A 20,147-nucleotide genomic window follows, 5' to 3' on the forward strand; every position below is an offset into this window, starting at 1 on the left:
CCTTAATTAATTGGCATACTTTCATGGAAATTTGACTACTTAATCAAACTTGGAAGAGAGCCCCAGGAAATCAGCTCAACTTTAATTATGGCTCTGAGAGGATTTCCTGATGCTGATGAATACGGAAGGGAGTGAAGAGTTCCCATATTTCTCTTTTTCCCTGACCCTAGCCCCTCCCCCCAACCTCCCCACCCAACAACTAAGATGATACCGAGCGGATTACTAAGTACCGTAAAATTACAATTGTACACCTCTCAAAGAATATACCCTCCCAAAACAAGCCCACAAACATTCACACGTAAACATCCTGCCGAATATTAGCTCTTGGTTTGCTTAGTGTTTGAAGCTGTGCTTCCACCTGTTTTTTTTTTTTTTTTTTTTTTTTTTTTTTTTGTCAAGTTCAACCCATTTTGAAATGTAAGCCCTCCCCAAACCAAGCCTCCCCTGAAAGTAATCCTTAGAACCAATCCAGGGTTTATGTTTGGAAATTTTAAGGTAAAGGAGATCACACTAATGAGTCTGGAGAAAGTTTCTACTCAAGGTAACCCTTTTAACGTTTATACCTTACATGAAAAAGAAAGACGCCGGTGAGTTTCTCTTCTTTGTGTCTTTAGCTTCAAGGCGCTGGCGCAAACAGCGTCAGCTAATCTCAGCTTAGGAATCATTTTTCTTTTGATGAGAACCAGGGAATATCCGCTGTTGAGGAACAGGTGCCGTTGTCCTTAAGTCCAGGACTGCCTCGTGTGGAAGCGCGGTTCTGCGCGGGTAGAAGGTGTAGTTGCTTGGGTAATTCAGCAAGTTTTCAACAGAAGACATGTAGAGGTCGGCAAACCGCACCAAACGCCGCGTAAAATACGTGGAGTTGTTGTACGTCCTGAAAACGCTGCCAAACCTCGGGTTGAACAAGGCTTTTAACTTCCACCTAAAACATCAAGCAAACGGTCACATTACTTTGTAGCAAGATTAGGTATTTTCGCAAGTCAAGTTTCCATAACATCAGGAGTATTACTGGAACAGGAACGGATACTGGTAATGGCTATGAGGACAATGGCATTTTTATTACGCATATTTCATGCGCATGCTTTCAAATGTGCTTACAATAATATTAAAAGATGACATGAGAAGTTATCAGGGTTATAGATAGATAGTCTATGGATGTACCGGGGTTACATAAGTACTTAGCTGGCTCCAATAGCCAGTAAAACACTTCAGTTTCCAGAGAACATGTGAGGTAAAGCTTTATGTCAAAGGACACTTTATCAGACCAGTAACCAAGGCTTGAGCCAACAGATGGAAAGTTCCACTGGACTTTTAAACATAGTTACCATAAGTGAACTCCCACTCCAGTGGGAGTTTGCCTTGCCTTACCTTGCATGATATCTATTATGTAAACCACTTGTACACAGAACTCCAGAATTCCAGGTGAAGACTATTTATTATTTCAGACGACTTCCAAATCCCTCTGTCTCAATCCCTCACCTTAATTCCCTTCTCTCTTGTTTCCATTCTTCTGTGAGCTCAGTTCGTCTGGGACTTGGCGGGAGGGCCTGGCAACAACAACAACAAGACATAAATGTTGGAGAAGGTCACAAAAACAAAAATACAAAAAAAGAAAAACCAAGAATGGAAAGTAATTAAAAAGGCTGCCTACTACCTCCCATGTACAGAAAAGGGGAACAAAACTCCAATCTGAGCTGACAAAATGAACCTAACCACAATTATTGCCTCTCTTTTTGTTCAAATGCGGCACTGTATCCCTTCATGTACAGATACTGTTATATCTCTTAGTTCCGTGCTGACTTAGCAGCAGTCATAAAATTCAGCCAGAAACAAACAAAGCTGTGTGACGTGTTGATGTTTCTTGTTTACATGGCCAACCCCCTTACCAACCAATCAGATCATGCACCAGAGCACCAATCACAACACTCAATATATGAACATAATTCTGTGACCTGATTTTATGGAAACTATATGGAGAAAAACTTAATGTGGAGAATGTAGGACAATTGAGGCATAATTTTCCTACCTTAAGTTGGATGATTAAATCTTGGAGAGAAGTTAACCAAAGAACAGAGCGCTGGAACTCTGGAGAGTTACTTTTCCTGATCTCAGACTGAAAAGATAAGAAAATGTCAAACAAAATTCAGTCATTTGATGCCATCTTCAATACTTCAAACACACCCCCCACCCCATTGGACAAGCTCCCTCTATCTCAAACAACATCATATTCATTTCCCTCTAGAGTTTTAGAAAGCAGGAGTCTGGCATATAATCCAGGTATAAATTACCCAGTGCAAACTACCTGATAAATCTAGTTGGACAAGACCTCACTCTACAACAATATAAACTCAGCTGAAAACTGTTTTAAACTGGAGAAGCATTCCACGAGTTATAAAATTCAACTGCCGCAATATATCACTTTCCTGAGCATTTTTGGATAAAATGAGTAAGTGACTTGTAACCAAGCCCAAGTGTCATGTCAGAGGACCAGATACTGTTCATCCAATAGAACAGGACCTCAGTAGTTAGGTAAAGAGCATCAAACAACATAGCACTATTTAAAAATTGATTAAAACTACTTACATTTTATAGACATAACTAGTAAGTGGTAAGTGTAAGTGTTGCATGTACCTCTAGTTCAGGAATAATTGCTCCGGTTCTCCACCCATGATGTAAAACAGGATCCTAAGCGATAATAAAAATAATATTTCAATATCTACATGTATACTGGCAAACACCTATCATGATATATCTTTGCCATGAAGCCTATGCATTACCCATTATAAAGACAAAAACTCCAGTTACTCTTGCATGAACTAGCCCTAAGAAGTTTCAGCTCAACTGTTGAATGATCCCACTACCCCAAGCATTTTTTTTTGTCATTTAATACCCATTCATAGACTAGACCGAGTTGTTCTAAAGCAGATGAACATTAAATCCATGATGAAAAGTTAACCAAGGTTTTCAGCTCACTGACTGAAAATGTTTCTAGAAGCTAATTTTTTAAGCTAAAGGTAAAGAAAAGTCAAAGTCTCAACTAAATGGCAAAAACAGTCTGCAAAATCTTTATTCATTAGCAATTATGAAACTGAAATTTGAAGTCACACTACCCTGAATAAGTTTTATTTTACTTCTGGCCATGGGACGTGGTTAGAAACACAAATGGAGCTTGCATGTCTTTTCTAAGGACAATTTATGCACATTGAGACATAAATGAAGCAATTACAGCTGAAATTTGCCCCTGCAAACTACTTGATCAAACTATGGATACCAGAAACAAGAAACTGAACCAAGGCATTGCATATTAGTACCCGTAAATCACTGTAAACATGATCTCCAAAATACAGGACATTTGGACCAAACCAGCCAGTAAACTTTATGAACTGTTCTATGTTTCCCTGAAAATAAAAAAGAAATGCCAAACAACTTTCTCACATCAAAAATGCATTGAAATGTGATGAGAATGTTTAGAAAAGTTCACCAGGACATAAATTAAATTGATTTTGTGGCCACAATCCAAACTTTTCTCCCTATTTCTCATACTATGGGTAAATTAGTTGTATATTAACAGCATTTATATCTAAAGTGAATTGAAAACACTCCCTCTTCTCCTACCATGACAATACATTTTGCCAAATAAAAAACAAACCCCAATTAAATCCTTCCAATAATAGGCTCTCCTTGGGATTAAATATAAAAAGAATATAAGAATATCAGCCACTTCAGGGACAAAATTAAAGGAATTTATACATACAGATTAACATGACACTTTTTGTTGCAGATGTCTTGGTCCTTACCCATACACTTCACCTAAAATTAACTTGCTTATTATTATGGACACACTGTTAATACAAGCCAGTGGTGCCTGAAATAATAGGGTTTAACTTCAACTAATATCAGCATTATTTCAGTGGCAATTGGAAAGAATGTAACATTTATTAATTATACCATGTATAAGCGTGCAGTTTCCTGATTACCTGGTTTTCAAAAATTGAAAATGAAATATTCTCAAATGAAAACAACTATTGCATACAATGCAAGTTTAATACAGAATTACTTGCTACCTATAATACAAAAACTTCTCATGGTAAGCATCCTTTACAAATGCCAAAAAAAATCTGGCAAACCCCAAAATAAATGAAGTGTTGACAAAGAAGCCAGCTGCACTAGCCACACAAAAACAACACTTAAACCCTACAGTTTGAAAACTGTATGGCACTTTTCCATTCAATTGGCAGACTACATTTAGTGTTTCGTACCTCCATATAAACTTGCCCTTTACACAGAGCTGAAACCTTTTGCCATGTTGGACGATAAAGTCTTGTGTCCATACATCTAAATGGCCTACATAATTTACAAAAATATTAGTGTTTTTGTTTAATTACTTTTGCAACTTAGACCTCAAACATTGAGATGTCAATTTAAATGAATCAATATACATATTTCTGGAAAAAAATAGCTCATCCATATATATATAAATATTATCACACAATAATAATAATTTTTTTAATTTATTTTATTCACCACAACATACATTCATACAGTAACTGTTTAAGAATGAAAGTAACTGACAGTAACTGGTCTGTTTAAGAATGAAAGAAGAAAGAAGCCAACCAAAACATTTGCAATTAAATAAGTTCAGAAACCTTTGGAAATAACACTGTACAATCATATGGTATTTAGTGTGTTAATATCATTTATACAATGAACTGTGTAAAACTCGCGTTTTGATTAGTCTAGAGGAGTGTGTGATTAGAGTACAGATGCACGATTGACGTCATCGAGTGGTGTGACCGGCGCACGTGATCAGAGTCTAGAGTCCAGCCAGAGCGACTGGTCAACAAAGTTTTGCAAACTGTTTTTCCGAGTAGCGGACAAACACGGGCAAATTTTTGCAGGAAAGGAAAACTGCCCAATAAAAAATTGGACAAATCCGTTGAGAGTGACCTCAACCAGGATAAGAAAGCTAGAACTTTGTTGTGACGTGAAAAGGAAGCAAATATTTGTCGAAATATGTCGCTGATAGAAATCCGGTAATGGCGAGTAATCGATTACAAATCACAGTGAAGCGCCTAACATGCTAGCGCTGTAATATTTTGGCGTCAGAATTTCCTTCTGGAATAAAGGTTAGTTTTGAAAATATTGTTAGTGAAATTCTTGGGGATTATACTCTAATTTAGACGATCACAATTGCGTGTGTGTAGTAGTCTAAAACTGAGTTTGCTGGAAAGTTTTTGACTCAGCTCAGGCAACGCGATGCTCACTCACGAAATGTGTTGAAATGTCTTGGTTATCGTATAAAACAAATAGATTCCATTTTGCCGTGGTTCTGTACTCTGATAACGCACAGAGGACGTCAAAAGGTACTTCTTTGTTCTCACCACGTTTTGACATCATCTGTGCGTTATCAGAGTACAGACGCACGGCAAAATGGAATCTATTTGTTAAGTACTATAACCAAGAGCAATGTTCATTAGCATTAAATAACATTCATTAATTAGCACATACATTAAAGTTATGTGAAATCATTCCATTGTTTTGAGTAGTTTTAAAATAGACATAAACTAAGTTCTCCATTACATCCTTACAACAATAATATTATCACTATAGATGTAAAATAGTTGTTAGTGTATAATAAAGAATTACTATTGTCGCACTCTAACAACTTTTTAAAGTCTGTTGACCAAAAATGTAACCATAATTTAAAAATGCAAAATTTTTTTTAGAGCATTGTGAAAGAAATGTGAGGTTATGTTTTACACCTGGTGAATACTTGGAAAAATGCATACTCAGAAAAAGAAAATCTAAGTTCTCACAACAGGAATAGAACCTATGACCTTCCGATTACTAGTTCGGATGCTATACCACTGAGAGCTCTACTGGTGACTTTTAAGAATTAACTAAAGACATTAAACTATGTAGGTTCAACTATGGCTCAATGGTAGAACATTCAAACTAGTAATCAGAAGGTCCTAGGTTAGACTCCTGTTAGGAAAACACAGATTTTCTTTTGTTAAGTATGCCTGTGTCACTGACTGAAAAACTAAATCCATCTGTTGAACCATTTATGATGTAAATAAAGGATGAGTTACTGTAATTGACTGTAAAACTGAAATATAATGTTCTTAATGTGTAGCCCTTCAAAATGCCACAGCAATATATTGGCAGCAATGTCTGCTTAGAAAATAAAAGACAAACCTTGATGCTTGCTGATGATAGAAGGAAGGCTTACGAGCCTGAGTTATAATGACATCAAAGAGATCTCGCCATCCCTTGCCAATCATGTGGTCCATACCTTTTTTCCTAAACCCATATATGCAATGAAATACTGATCAGAAAAAGAATCAATAAAATGTATCTCAGCTATAGGATTGCTTTCCAGATTTGCAGTCAAATATTTGTACATTTTCTGATTATACAAAGTGCCAACATCTTACAAGAAGTCAAACACTAGCAACGCTTATGGTGTCTTTACCATACATACACTTACACAAATTCATAGCCACTGTTGGTGATCAAGAACAACATTTTTCCTGAAGAAACAAGTCCGTTAAGCAGCTCTCCCAGAAGAGGGGATCTCTCTAAGTACGTATCTGTTAAAAAAATAATGAACAATATGTTTTTAATAAATAAATAAGAACTACAAGTTCACAGAAGAAGAAGAAGAAGAAGAATGATGTATACTTTCAGTTTACCTATATCACTTATGACTGCCTGATACATCTTCCCAGATTTGTGTACATTTTGCACAGCTTGCTAAAAACAAACAAACAAACAAACAACTATCAGATCAGGGTATAAAACAAAATAAAACAAATATCACATTTACTTAAATTATAAATTATAGGTATTTTTAGTACATAACACAACCATCGGGCAGTTCATTTGAAAATGATTCCCCTCTCTCTTGTGTTTTAATGTTATTAAAATAACATTACCACCGTTACATTCACCACCACTGATCCTAACAATCACTGCTACCATTCCAATATTACATTCACGGCCAATATCATCATCCATAGCACTATCAGCAACATCACTTAACCACCACCTCTCCCCCTATCAGTCATCACCACCATCCTCGCTGCTAATGTCACATCATTAACATACTGTCACTATAAAGCAAACCATCAACATTCACTGCCACCTGCCTCACTATTGACATCCCTGCCACCAGGTGCCACCTCTAAGATAATTTTATGTATTTAAATTTATAGCCTGACATGGGAGAATCAATGCGATTAGAGCGGTTTCCAATTGAGTGTCGTAAAACCAAAATCAAAGTTACTGTAATAGTTACTCTGGTCAATCGCAACAGATGTAAACAACACAACGAGGCAATAAGAGGAGGACAGGGGAAAACAGGAGTATCTGAAACAGGTACCTCTCATGTACCATATCTCTCAGAGCAAGGACGAGAACCAACAACAATCTCAACCCACATATAATGCCAAGTCTGGGAATCGAACCCGAGCCACATTGGAGGGAGGCGAGTGCTCTCACCACTGCGCCATTCCTGCTCCCAACAACACACTGCCACCACCGCCACCATTTTTGAAAGCAAAAATCTGGCAAATACTGTATAATCTAATCTTTATGTTTGTGGCAACTAAAATCCTTTAAAACTAAACCCTTGAAAGTGGCTTGCTACTTAACTTGATTATAAGGGGGAGTGTACCTTCTGCCACATGGCATGATTTGGTTTCCATGAAAGTTTATGTGTGGCAATCATGTATCAAGGCCCTAGGAGTATGCTGATCATGGATCTCAGTCAATTTAAAATTCATTGTGCACACAGTTTTCATGTATTTTCCTGAATTCCAGTGCTCAATTTGGGCTGGCCAAATCCAGATCATACTTTTAAGATCACGCACAACCCCCTCCACATGCTTGGACAAAAATGTCAATAGTTTGCCCGACAACAAGTTTTTCCACAACACAAACATTTTTTGGTTTCATTTCACTGCATAAATAAGACTTGATTTTTTTTTTAAAATAACTAACCTCGCAATCTCTAAACAGGTACTCAGGATCATAAGGAATCCCTTTTTGTTGGAAAAACTGCAAAAAAAAAAAAACAAACAAACAGACATCTGTAGTTGAGGGAAGAACTGTCATGAATGTTAAACAGACAACAGACATGTGTAGTTGAGAGAAGAACTGTCATGCATGTTAAACAAATCTAACTAGTCTATAATTTGTGATCTGAGTTTCTCAATCTAAAAGTGCTAGTAGGTGAAAAGCCCAACAGGCCATTCAACTCACAATTCTGTAGCATGAAGTGACAAAGAGGATATTAAATACTAACGCCATCCCCTCTCACCTAAGGGATACTAGTCCCTTGCAGGGTATTTTGCACCAAGCATAAAATTGGCCAGTTATGATGTTCTCTTAAAATATTAAAGACTGATGAACATTCTAGGGCAGAGAGAGGCACTGTGAAGGAGTCCCTTGTTGAAAGACGCAATATTTACAAAGAAGCCACGACAATGGCTTTGACCAGCACTCAAACCACAGTCAATCAACAGATATATCAATAATTATTAGCCCCTTGGCTGACCAGCATGCCAATAAAAAATTAAAGTACTTTCAATAAAAGAATGTGTAAAGTTCTACAATGCAAAATAAAGTGGACCTTATTTGCAAATGAACCCTCAGTGTTAGTTGGCAACAGACAATATTAATATTTTTATTTCTATTTTTGCCATACTACACACATAACAAAATGCAATACAAAAAACAGGTTTTCGAGTTGAAGGTAAAAAATGGGGAGAAACCTTAATGAAACCACAAGGCTTATTAGGTTTCCTACTAATAAATATCCTAAATTAGGTTTCCTCACAAAATACAAATGTGAATGATTAGGTACTTTATGGTTCATGGTTCATTTATTTCACACTATTTACATTTAACTATTTACTTTAGCTATGGATGAGCCAGAGGCAGAAGATCGGAGAACAAATTGTATGTTAAAAAATCATTAGTTCTTAATAAAATCTTTTAACTTATTTTTGAAGGATGCAAGAGATGTAGAGCTAAAGAAAATAAAGGTTAGTTATTCTTCCAGCTTTTCAATTTTTACCTCAATAACATTGGATAAGAGAACCATCTCAGGGTATGAAAACAAATCAATCATATGATGCATGGTTCTTCTTGGACCCTGAAAAACAAATTAGGTTTTACTGACAGATCTGTTATGTAAATATTAATGAAACATGACTGATCAGCTACTTGTACTCTGAGTGAGCCATTCATGTCACGTTTTTATCATTGGAGCTACTTTGTAGTCGTGCTTCCAAGGCCATTAAAATCAATAGTTTAACTGTAGCCTAGCTCACAACATTTTCTTTTTTTTTCCTCTTAGCATATAACACCATTTACTGGTAATTACATTGGCTGAAAGTACAAAAGGCCTCATTCATAACTAGATATTAAGAACATGTGTAAACCAAGCTGCAGCATGTATATAACAATAAAAGTCCACGCAAACTAATCAAGGTTCACTTTGCAGTTCTGGTAAGCATAGTAAGTCACTGAGTATTTGCTGTCAATTTATCACACCTTTTCCCCTCCCACCCTCTCATTTGAAGATGGGTTGCAAGCCTATGTTCTGTGTCTTCAGTAAACTATTGTCACTCCTGTGTGCTGCGGTTAAATCTAAGCAGTGACTTCCCCCAAGCTTGTTTACGTCTTTAATTTTATCTATTTCCCGTCAACCAATACTGTGTTCCAATCCAGCACGTACCGTCAAGCATTCAGCTCATAGTGCTGGGGAGATGAGTGAAGTTATTTTTGTCAAACAATAATTGTTTGACAAAAACAACTTCCTCAGCACTATGAGCTGAATGCTTGACGGTACATATTATCTGTCTGTGCAATTTCCAATTATTGGAAGTTGCCCAGACAGGGCAGTGTTCCTCTCAATAACGCCATTTTCAAGTCATTGTCTTTTTTGTTTTATTAGTATTTTGTGCATTCCGTTAGAGCATAGCGCGTTTGTGTTATGTTACTCAGGAACAAATAAAGCAACTCTAATATAGTCACGATACTAAAAGCAACACTAAAATGATCCATCAAATGAATTTTACATCCAAGTTAAAGAAGACAATTATTTAGAAAAATCCTGCAAATACTTCTCAAAAGAATTCAGACCTGGCAACTAGTATAGTACACAATGTGTCACCTGAAAGTAATCACAAGGCTTAACACACACTCCCCCCCCCCCCCCCCCCCTCAGAGGGTCCTTGGAAATTCTGTCGGAGAGGGGGATTAAAAAACAAAGTTGATAAAGGGAAGTATATACACTGTATGGACCTAAATTGGAATTTCAGTGGTAGGGGACGGATATAAATTTTGTAGAACAACATATTTTCCAGTATATAACCCTACATGTACAAACTATATTAAACCAATTATGTTAAGATTTGATTTCAAGCTTTTAAAAATAAAATCAATCAGTAAGAAAGAGAGTATTCAGCTTAAACCTACATTAAGAAAATTCGATGGGTTGATCTTTGTTATGGCTAGATGTGTTCCTTCGTAAATTCTAAACACTTCCTCGTTAGGCACTGGCTGTAATCCCCTGAAAATTAAAAAGTCATCTGTCAGCTGATCAATATAGACCAACAAATTATGAGTGTTTAATACATAGTCATCTGATTGCAGCTCTGCTTTGTAATCAATTCAACATCCTCTAATAAGCCTCCTCACTGTAGCATTTATATTTAAAGCTGCTTCATATAGTATGAGGTAGCATCAGAAAAATTGGTTCAAATGAGTTCAACCACTTGGCCGCTTACCAAAAACACACAAAACATGAAATATATGGTAGAAATAACGTCTGTCAATGGTGACAAATATGGACGAACAGTTCTCACAGATCATTTTCTTTTTCTTTTTTAAATGATATACACTCTAGATTAACCTGATATTAAGTATATGAAATGATTCATATATGAATTGCGGATGTAGATGAAAGTGAGAAGTGATCATCGCAGTGAATTTTCCAATTGCATTAACTGGAAAATTCACTGCGATGATCACTTCTCACTTTCAGATTAACTTGTAGTGAGTTGTTTGAAAGACCCAGCCCACAACAATGCAGGGTTCTACTCTATCTTTCTGTTATCATGTGTACCTTGTGTAAAATGTTAAATACCTGAATTTCAGTTTGTTTGGTTTGTTTGTTTATAACTTTTTTTGAGTCATATGCCTGTGACAAAATGCTGTCAGTAATATCTTTGGAAGCTAATAAATTCTTGTATGCAGCTTGTTTCGCATCAATTTCAACCACTGTCAATATATTATGTGTGTAACATGGTTTTTGTAGGCACATGGCATGACGTTATCACCTGATTGTTTCATGGTGTCGGAAACAAACTGCATATTGACATTTTTAACTGAACTGATGTGCCATAACTACTAATCCAAGCAGGTTTTGCAACTAACAGAGCCTGCTTAGCTGGGTGCCTCAGGTTTGGGTACCTAGCGGGCAGTGGCTCAGTCCCATGAGCCCACCCCCCACCACCTTCTGGCCCAGACTGTTCTCAACCCAGGGATCCTTCAGCATAGCTTGTGGCTGGAGTAGGGCAGGCTACTGGGGTGTTCTACCCCCTCGGGGTTGGGTTTGCAGTTTCAGCCCCCAGGCTCTTGGACACCCAACCTCCACTTGCGACATAGGCATTAATTTAGCTTTAATTAAATATAGAAAAAAGAAATCATTTCACACAGTCCACTAGACAGTTGGTTCAGTTTTTAGCTTGTTGGGTAAATTCAGGCAATCAAATCACAAAGTAAACATGGAACTATGTTTCTGACACAAGCACCAGCGAGAGACATCTGGTACCAAGGCCAAATCAGCACTTGTGTTCTTTTTACACCAACTCCTTCAATAACGTTATAGCCATGTTGGTGAAAATAGTTTGAAATAATAAACTTACCGGTAAACAGAACCCAACATGATGTTGTGGAAGGCATCAACTTTAAGCAAGAAACCCTACAAAACAAGCCAGTCATTTTATAACTGGAAATTAGCAACTGTAATAACTATAATATTATGGTACAACACAATTCAAGTTCAATTTGGAGATTTAACAGTAAATATGTATTGGGGACTGAGTGTTGTTTTTAAAAGAGGCAACAATGACCATCAAAATAAAATTCATTTTATCTTCTTGGCTAACAAATTTTATAATTTGAACTTGTTCTACAAAAATACAATAACTGCAATATTTTTATTTCCACTTAATCAATTTTTAAAGTATGTTATTTTTCCAAATGCCACTAACATTATTCCACTCTTAATTTAAGCTAAAAGACTTCACAGTTTTTAAGCATATAGCAAGTAGTTTAGATGTAGAGTGCATGATTACAAAGGTAGAAGTGGATGGATCATGTTTACTGTAGGTAGTGTTGGTCGACACTATCGGCCGATATATCGAACGACACCGGCTCGGCGGATATATCGGCCGAGTACTGGTCAATACTCGGTCGACATATCGACCGCGATTTGACCGGGTGTCGGTCGAGTATCGGCCGATATATCGACGGATGTGTGTGTCGACCGCTACAGTTTTAGTCTCGTCAACACTCGGCCGATACCTTATTGATACTTTACCAATAGTCTGACGATAGCTTACCAATACTCAATCGATACTCGGCCGACCAAGTGTCAGTCGAGTCTCGGTCGATATATCGGCCGTTAATTCCCTGACACTCCACTGATGCTTTGTCAATATCTAACCTTTAAGCGTCAACATAAAAAAAGTTTTATCAAGTTTTATAGTTGGGGGAACCGATAGCTCGCTGATAGTTACCAATAGTCGACCGATAGCTCGCCGATAGTTCACCGATAGTCGACGGATAGCTAGCCGATAGGTCACCGATAGTTTACCGATAGATCGCCGACACTATCGGCCAACGAATAGACGCTCATAAGAAGGATATCAGCTGAGTATCGGTCGAGTATTGGTCGCACGTTGATCGATTGTCGGTCGAGAATCGGCCGACATATCGACCGATACTGGACCAATACTCGACCAACACTTGGCTGACATTCGACCGACACTCAGCCGATATGTCAACCGAGTGTGGACCGCTACTCGGCCGACATATCGACCGAGTGTCAACCGATAGCACCGACCGATAGTGTTGACCGTCACTTCCTACAGTAAACATGATCCACGTGGATTACAGTTCATCAAATTTGAATTTAAAACAGAGTAAAACATGACAAGTAATCTGGAAATAAAGTGCAGGATTGCAAGGATGGGAGTGGATTAATGTTCACCAAATTTGATTTTGGAAACTAAATGAAAGCCATTCCAATGGAACGTTTTAGTCTCCTTAGTTTATATATAACATAGTACAATAATTTTATTATTATATTATAATAATAGGCCATGCCATATCTTTTCCAATTTTGTTATCTTCAGGTTATTTGTTTCTCTCTACTTCATAATTGAAAAACAGTAGTGTTAGTCCTGTAGTCTTGGTCCTGGTCACACTTTAGAAACCACAATACATCAACCAGGACAAGGTGTGTTCCTTCAATGATTTATATAAAGTCTGAATGTGACTGTTGCTTTTATCATTTAACACTTACATTGCTTGTATCAAAATGAAGTCCTCTTATGGCAAAATCAGGGTCATATTTCATTTCTTCAATCCCTCTGGGATACTAAAGTAAAAATTGAAGTAAGATTCCCTTAATTTAACATGATTTTTATCCATTATCAAGTAATCCAAATGCTGCTAATAGTAAGTTTATTTTAAATATACAGCGTATTAAATACAACATAGAGGTAATATTATACAGTTGCTTTTGTCTTGGACCATGTACTGGTAACTATTAATATGGACGATTTGCACTTTTAGTGTTTTCAGTTGACACAACTGCTGTTAAGAGACAGTGAGATATTGGGGCTAGTTTGTACACTGCATGATTATGTAATAATCTGAAAATTGAAGAACGATCCTTGCATACCCTCATCTACAATCCTCAACACAAGCTACAATTTGAAATGCCAACATCAACATTCTACTTCTCCTCATATGAAATTATACTTATGGTGTTTTGTAGATGTTTCACCCACCCCCCTCCCCCAATCAATCTAGACTTGTAAGTTGTTTTCTGGGACACAGGGACTCAACATTTTAAGGGGGCAGGGGGGGGGGGGGTTCCCAGCTGTACCCTGTGAGTAGTGGTTTCTCCAGTGGATGCTACACTACGACAGCATCTGCTAGAGAAACCACTGCCCATAGGGTATCCCAGCTGAGACTTTTATCCAGGATTGTAGGTTTAAAGATCAAAAGGCCCCTATCTTATAGAATTTCCAAACTTTGCCAAACTACTTTCAAAAATATAAAAAAAAAAACTAAAAGTGATGCTTGCATGACTCTTGGTCCTTCCAACTGTATTGATTTCTGGCAATATGAATTAATTAAAGTTGGTATTGATTTTTGTTGGCTATATAACAATTTATTGTTTTTTATTGATTACATTTGATCAGCAGGGATTTGCTGAAGCAAAGGCATATATAAAACCAGGAAAGATTTATTGCTGCTTGACGTTTCGGGGTCATTGTGACTCCATTATCAAAAGACTTAGTCTACTTAAATAGCATGCAAATAAGGAAAGGAACAAGATAAGCATAAATTACAATAAACGGCCTAAACAAACACCTTGACGCGGATGGAATCCGTTTGTACGTTCAGTGTTGGTTCACGCATGCAAATGTATAGCATTTCTTTAACAAGGCAATCAAATTTGCCGCTACATTTCGCAATGATGTGAACTTGCTCGATGAAACGTTCAGGTGTTAGAGGTTGTAATATTTGTAGATCGAAGATGACTTTCTAGTGTGCCCCTCTACGCGCTTGTGTAAGTGACCACGTATTATTCATTAATGTTTATTAATACTCCCAGGGATGATTTTAATTAATTAAAACTACTAACCCCAAATATAGCAATCAGCTCCTTTACTGCCAAGTCATAAATGAGAAAATGCAATGCATTGGAATAAGATGCCAGGGTGTAATCATAGTCAAAGCCGTAGACATCAATGTGTCGCATACCAAGCTCATTGTTGGCAAAGATTGCTTGTTTGTCGACCAAGGAGTGATTTGTTGACTCTGAACACAGAAAAAGAAGGCAGTATTTATTTATTTATGTAACTTAGAACAACGGCAAAACGTTATTTTGAATGCATGCACACACACACACACACCAAACTTCCCGACAGAAGATTATCTGGAGGGTTCTCATTAAAGAAATTAACAGAAAATTCATTAATTAAAATACGCTTTTAAATTAAATATGCTTTTCAAATCTCATCACCTAGAGGCAAATTTTCAATTTCTGGTTAAGGCCTGGTGCACATGTCATTAAAGGTCAGGATACTTTGGGAGACACACCTACCACAGGGACATAAAGCAGGGTTATCTTACAGGGACAGTTCCCTTGTGTGACACAATTTTGTCCCCACTTATGTTGCATAAAAATCAACTGGTTTGAATTTGTCTGTCATGATCATGAAGCAGGGACAAAGTGGCTCAAATTTTCTATGTTGTCTCTTTGCTCCAGGGAATCTCAATATTTCCCAAGGTGAAGTCGAGGGACCAGTCATTAAGTGATTTGTTATATAGCACAAGAAATACATTAAGTAGATCAAACATGGTCTTCACTCAATTCTTCTCTTGAAATTTTGTTGAGGTCCTGGGTGTCTGAATGTTTTTGCCCTAAATGTTGGCAAAGATGTTTTTGTCACCAGCTGGGTATTTTTTGAGTCTTTGTCTTCAATGTAACCACCAATTTCCTCTCTAAGTAAATTATTCGCAAAGCACGGAACAGGATGGGTAACCCAAAATGACTGACCCTGGCTCTGCAGACCACCTCATGGACTGGTCCACAGACTACCCAACTGACCCCCTCTACAGAGCACCCCATAAAGAGGGAAAAAAAGAGAGAAGTCTAAAACATTTGACTTATTGCAAGCACAGATGGTCACAAGTCCACTTATGCAATATTTAGAGCTTGGAATTTTGTACATTTATTCGGCTCAGGCTTAGGCTCAGCCAAATGGTTTAAACATATAAGCAAAATACTATTTGTTCTTTGTAGAAAATGAACCAAAGAATAACTAGACGATAAAACAGTCAACTGTTTGTTCCTTGTTTTTCTCTGCCATTTTGTTTTGCCCATTCTCTCACAGGTTCATGAAATTAAACTTGCCTAAGGCTTCAAAAAATTGCAAAATATAGACAGCAGGGTGATCCTAACAGCGGAGGTGGCATTACATAAAATGGCAAGAACAACTGAAATGTATTAATAACAAATTAGAAAAAAATTACTTTAAAATTACTGGATTACTTTGTTTACTACACCTGCCCCCCTCCCACCCCTCTCTCCCTGGTCTACTGAGGGGACACCATCTTGTAACTTTTTGTGTAACATTACACAACACATTCCACATTAGGGGATTTGTAACCATCTCTACTTGCAGTAAGTCAAGTTTTTTAACCTGTTTTTTTGTCTCTTTATGGAGGGGTCCGTAGAGGGGGTCAGTTGAGGGAAGTCCATGGACCAGTCCACGAGGTGGTACATGGACCCAGGGAGGTGGAGGGTTCCACAGACTGGGGGTCAGTCTTTTCGGGTGACCCGGAACAGGGTCCATTTGCAGACAAAAACAAAAGACAGACAGAACTTGAAAATCGCGCTGAATCTTATGACAGCATCACACCACCCTTGCTGACGCTCTGTTTGCCTAGTAGTACAAAAGCAGTCAACAATCACAGTTACCCTCTGATGTCATAGTTATCACAATGTTACGCACTCATGGGCTTTTGTCAGCAGACAGTTCTATTGTTAGATGTAATGTGACTAGGAACTAGCCAATAAAAGCTGCACTTTGGCGGGAAAAGATTTCAGCTATGTAACCACAGAGAGTCCACAAAAGTTGTGAAAAAGAAATAAATTAATAAATTATTTGTCTTACGTTGTTCGTTTCTTGTGGTTTTCTATAGTGCTCTTTTGCATAAAATTTACCTGACAGCACTAATGTCGTGTACTGAGTTGTGCGCGAGCAGATCTGAGCTCTGCTGACTATACCGAAGATTTTTGGCCGAAACGTCTTGTTAAAGTTTTTTATAAACATTTGGTTTTTAACGTTTTACAAGTCAGTGTCATGCACATTTTAGATTACATTATGTCCATTCCTGACTGCAATTTCAGTATATTTTATTTATATATAGTATAGTCAGCAGAGCTCTAATACGCTCGCGCACAACTCAGCACACGACATTAGTGCTGTCGCGTAAATTTTATGTAAATGAGCACTATAGAAAACCACAAGAAACCAACAACGTAAGTCAATAATTTATTAATTTATTTCTTTTTCACAACTTTTGTGGACTCCCTGTGATGTAACAATGATAGGTACATTACCACTGAGTCAGTTGCTTGAAAGATCTTCCAGGATATAATTATAATAATTTGTAAATCACGCTTTTAAAGCTAACATTCTCAGATCTGAGATAACTGGGAAAATTTTTACCATACAACGTTTAGGTCTGAAAGTCTGTCGGTGATAAATAAATTTAATTTGCCCGGTTTATTCGGCCCCATCTGTTGATTATTACGAAATTAAAACAATAACAGCAAACAATGGAGATTATATCGCATTTAACTTACCATTTATAAAGCGCTTTCGCTCAGCATATACATTTTCCAATTCCTCAACAGTTGCTACAGTTTTAAAATGATGGTTACAGCGTGCAGTGAATAAACTAGCTTGAAATTTGGAGCAACAACGAACAAAACACCTCAGTGCGCGACAGCCCGCCATTCGCCATTAGCCAAGTGTGGACACAAAGGGATCTGGTAACAAGTATATATTTTTCTCAACTGCGTGACTGCGTGACCGTTGGAACGTGACGCGAAAGTCGTCGCGATGTGTAGGGTACAGTGTGAGGTTTTTGTTTGTTTGTTTTCTTTGTTTTGTTTACTTTGTTCAACTACTTGTTATTCTGTTACTTTTAGAGTTTAATTTAAAACAATTGAAAACAAAAGAAGTTTTGGAGGTTCGGTGGAGATGGAAGGGGGAGGGGGACTCTTGGTAAAAAACCTCGGCGAAGAATAATTAAGGGAAGAATTAGCAAAAATAAACTAGCCAGTTTCACGTGCACCTCCACAACAAGAGATATGGAAGCGAAAAGCCTATTCAGAGCAGAGTATTTCTGCGTTGTGTGATCCTCTGCGTTCAAAAGTTTCGAATGTTAGGACCTGTCAGACCAGCCCCTGTTGTTCAAAGTGTGGATATCCAGCGGATAAATATGTACTCTAGCTAATACATTTTATTCGCTGGATAGCGATTATTCGCTGGATAAAGTTATCCACTCTTTGAACAACCAGTGCCACCTGATTGTTTGCCTATCTGAAAGGATAAATTCACTTTACAATGTGGACGACACAGAGCTAAGGAAAAACATGAGTATAAACATCATTGTAAAGAGACTGAAAGGCTTCTGAGTGAATAAGACCACAACTTTGTACAACAGCCAGACGTCATGGGGTACGTATGCCGAGTACATGCTGGGAAACTGACTTAAACGTAGACTGAAAAAGTGAAGTATACTGAATTCCTTGGCTTATATATTGATGAGGAATTACCTTGAAAGTACCTCACAACTTATGTAACAATGAAAATATAAAAAAATGGTAGGGATAACTGACCACCAAAGCAAGGCATTACTTATCTGTCACAGCGTTAAAAATCATAGTACCGTGATTTATCCATATACCTCAAATAACGGGATTGTAACATCATTTGGAAGAGCATACATCTATTAAGACTCAATCTATCATTCTTCGGGATACAAAACAGAATATTAATAATTACTGAATGACCTTTTTGTAAGTAAATATGCATTATTATACACGATCAGCATAAAAAATAGACCTTGATTTTAAAAAGAACCGATAACCCGGGGGGGGGGGCTCCCCTATAAAAATGGCGGGTGTGCTCGTCGGAAAATTTTAAAAACGCCCCTATGGCTAAGACCCCGAAAACTAAGACCTTTTTTTTTCTCCTTGAAACGTCATGGCAGTGGGGTCTTAGTTTTCGTAATAAGCTTTCGTAATTGTGAAAACTAAGACCCCATCTTATTTTTCTTGTTTATTCGTTTTATTCAAGATGAGTCTGGGATGAAAGAAGCAGTGTTATTTTTCCTTATTTTTATATTTTCCTTATTTTCTTATGTTCAGTTGCTCATTATCGCACGAGATGAGCGGGTGAAGCATGTTGAGAATGTTGCTGATGTTTGCATACCAACACGCACCAACCAGTACCCAAGAAATACACAACTTTGTAAAGTATACCATTTTTTAAAGCCTTACACTCAGAAAGAAAGTCAGTTATTGCCTTGCTTCCCGGCGACTTTCAGTCACTTTTCCGGTTGAGTCTTAGTTATCGTAATAAGCTTTCGTAATTACGAAAACTAGGACCCCATCTTATTTTTCTTGTATATCCATTTTATTGAATATTAGTTTAGAGATGAAAGAAACAGTGTTACTTTCCCTTATTTTTGTAATTTTCTGAAGATGAGCGGAAGTTACATCTGCAATAAACCGTTACCAAAAGTTCAGTTGCTTGTTATCGCACGTGAGAAGCCCCTCAACAATGTTGCTGATGTTTGAAGTTACCAAGATACACACAACTTTGTAAAGTATCTGAAGTATAATATTTCTTAGAAAGTCAGTTATATTGGTCTTGCACGGCTCTTGCTTCCAGGCACTTTTCCGGTGGGGTCTTAGTTTTCGTAAAAAGCTTCGTAATGGTCCATAATTAGTTTTCGTTATAATTCTCTCGCCCCTCCTGTCGCGCGTGACTCGCGCTTCGCGCAAGCCTTGCTCTTGCCTCCGCTCGCGCTCGCCTGAAAAACGCAAAAAAAAAAAACAACAACAACTGGTAACGCCTATTCTGCGGGAGAGTACTCAAGAAAGTTTTATAAGGGGATGCTCCGCGCCGAGATCCAACCCTTACCGTAAAGGGCGCGTAGGGCTGTATTCAAGACTGACGGCACAGTTTTCCCTTATACGGATCTCCTAGCCGGTGAGGAATAACACATATTTATCGCCATTTCATCTATAT

At 37.6% G+C, this 20,147-nt stretch overlaps 1 protein-coding gene across 1 annotated transcript; it reads right to left on the reverse strand.

Moving 5' to 3' along the window:
• Positions 1-393: 393 nt before the first annotated feature.
• Positions 394-17,877, reverse strand: LOC146460032 (5'-nucleotidase domain-containing protein 3-like). The gene is made up of 16 exons (XM_085088582.1): positions 17,690-17,877; positions 14,957-15,132; positions 13,604-13,678; positions 11,940-11,995; positions 10,489-10,582; positions 9,083-9,160; positions 8,005-8,061; positions 6,696-6,756; positions 6,491-6,593; positions 6,199-6,303; positions 4,260-4,344; positions 3,312-3,398; positions 2,632-2,685; positions 2,027-2,113; positions 1,480-1,547; positions 394-922 (listed from the first exon to the last, which is right to left on the reverse strand). Exons 1-16 carry the CDS (start codon positions 17,841-17,843, stop codon positions 655-657), a joined length of 1,608 nt encoding a protein of 535 aa, XP_084944708.1. The 5' UTR covers positions 17,844-17,877; the 3' UTR covers positions 394-654.
• Positions 17,878-20,147: the final 2,270 nt, after the last annotated feature.

The sequence above is a fragment of the Pavona decussata genome, unplaced genomic scaffold, assembly GCF_977016875.1.
Source record: "Pavona decussata unplaced genomic scaffold, jaPavDecu1.1 SCAFFOLD_215, whole genome shotgun sequence".
Lineage (NCBI taxonomy): Eukaryota > Metazoa > Cnidaria > Anthozoa > Scleractinia > Agariciidae > Pavona > Pavona decussata.

Excerpts from the sequence above, each read along its gene's own strand:
- LOC146460032 (XM_085088582.1), bottom strand. The coding sequence starts at position 17,843 with ATGGCGGGCTGTCGCGCACTGAGGTGTTTTGTTCGTTGTTGCTCCAAA. Across the intron at positions 3,399-4,259 it reads AAGGGCAAGTTTATATGGAG|GGAAACATAGAACAGTTCAT; the intron begins GTACGAAACACT and ends TTTTATTTTCAG. Across the intron at positions 923-1,479 it reads CAAGAGAGAAGGGAATTAAG|GTGGAAGTTAAAAGCCTTGT; the intron begins GTGAGGGATTGA and ends TTGATGTTTTAG.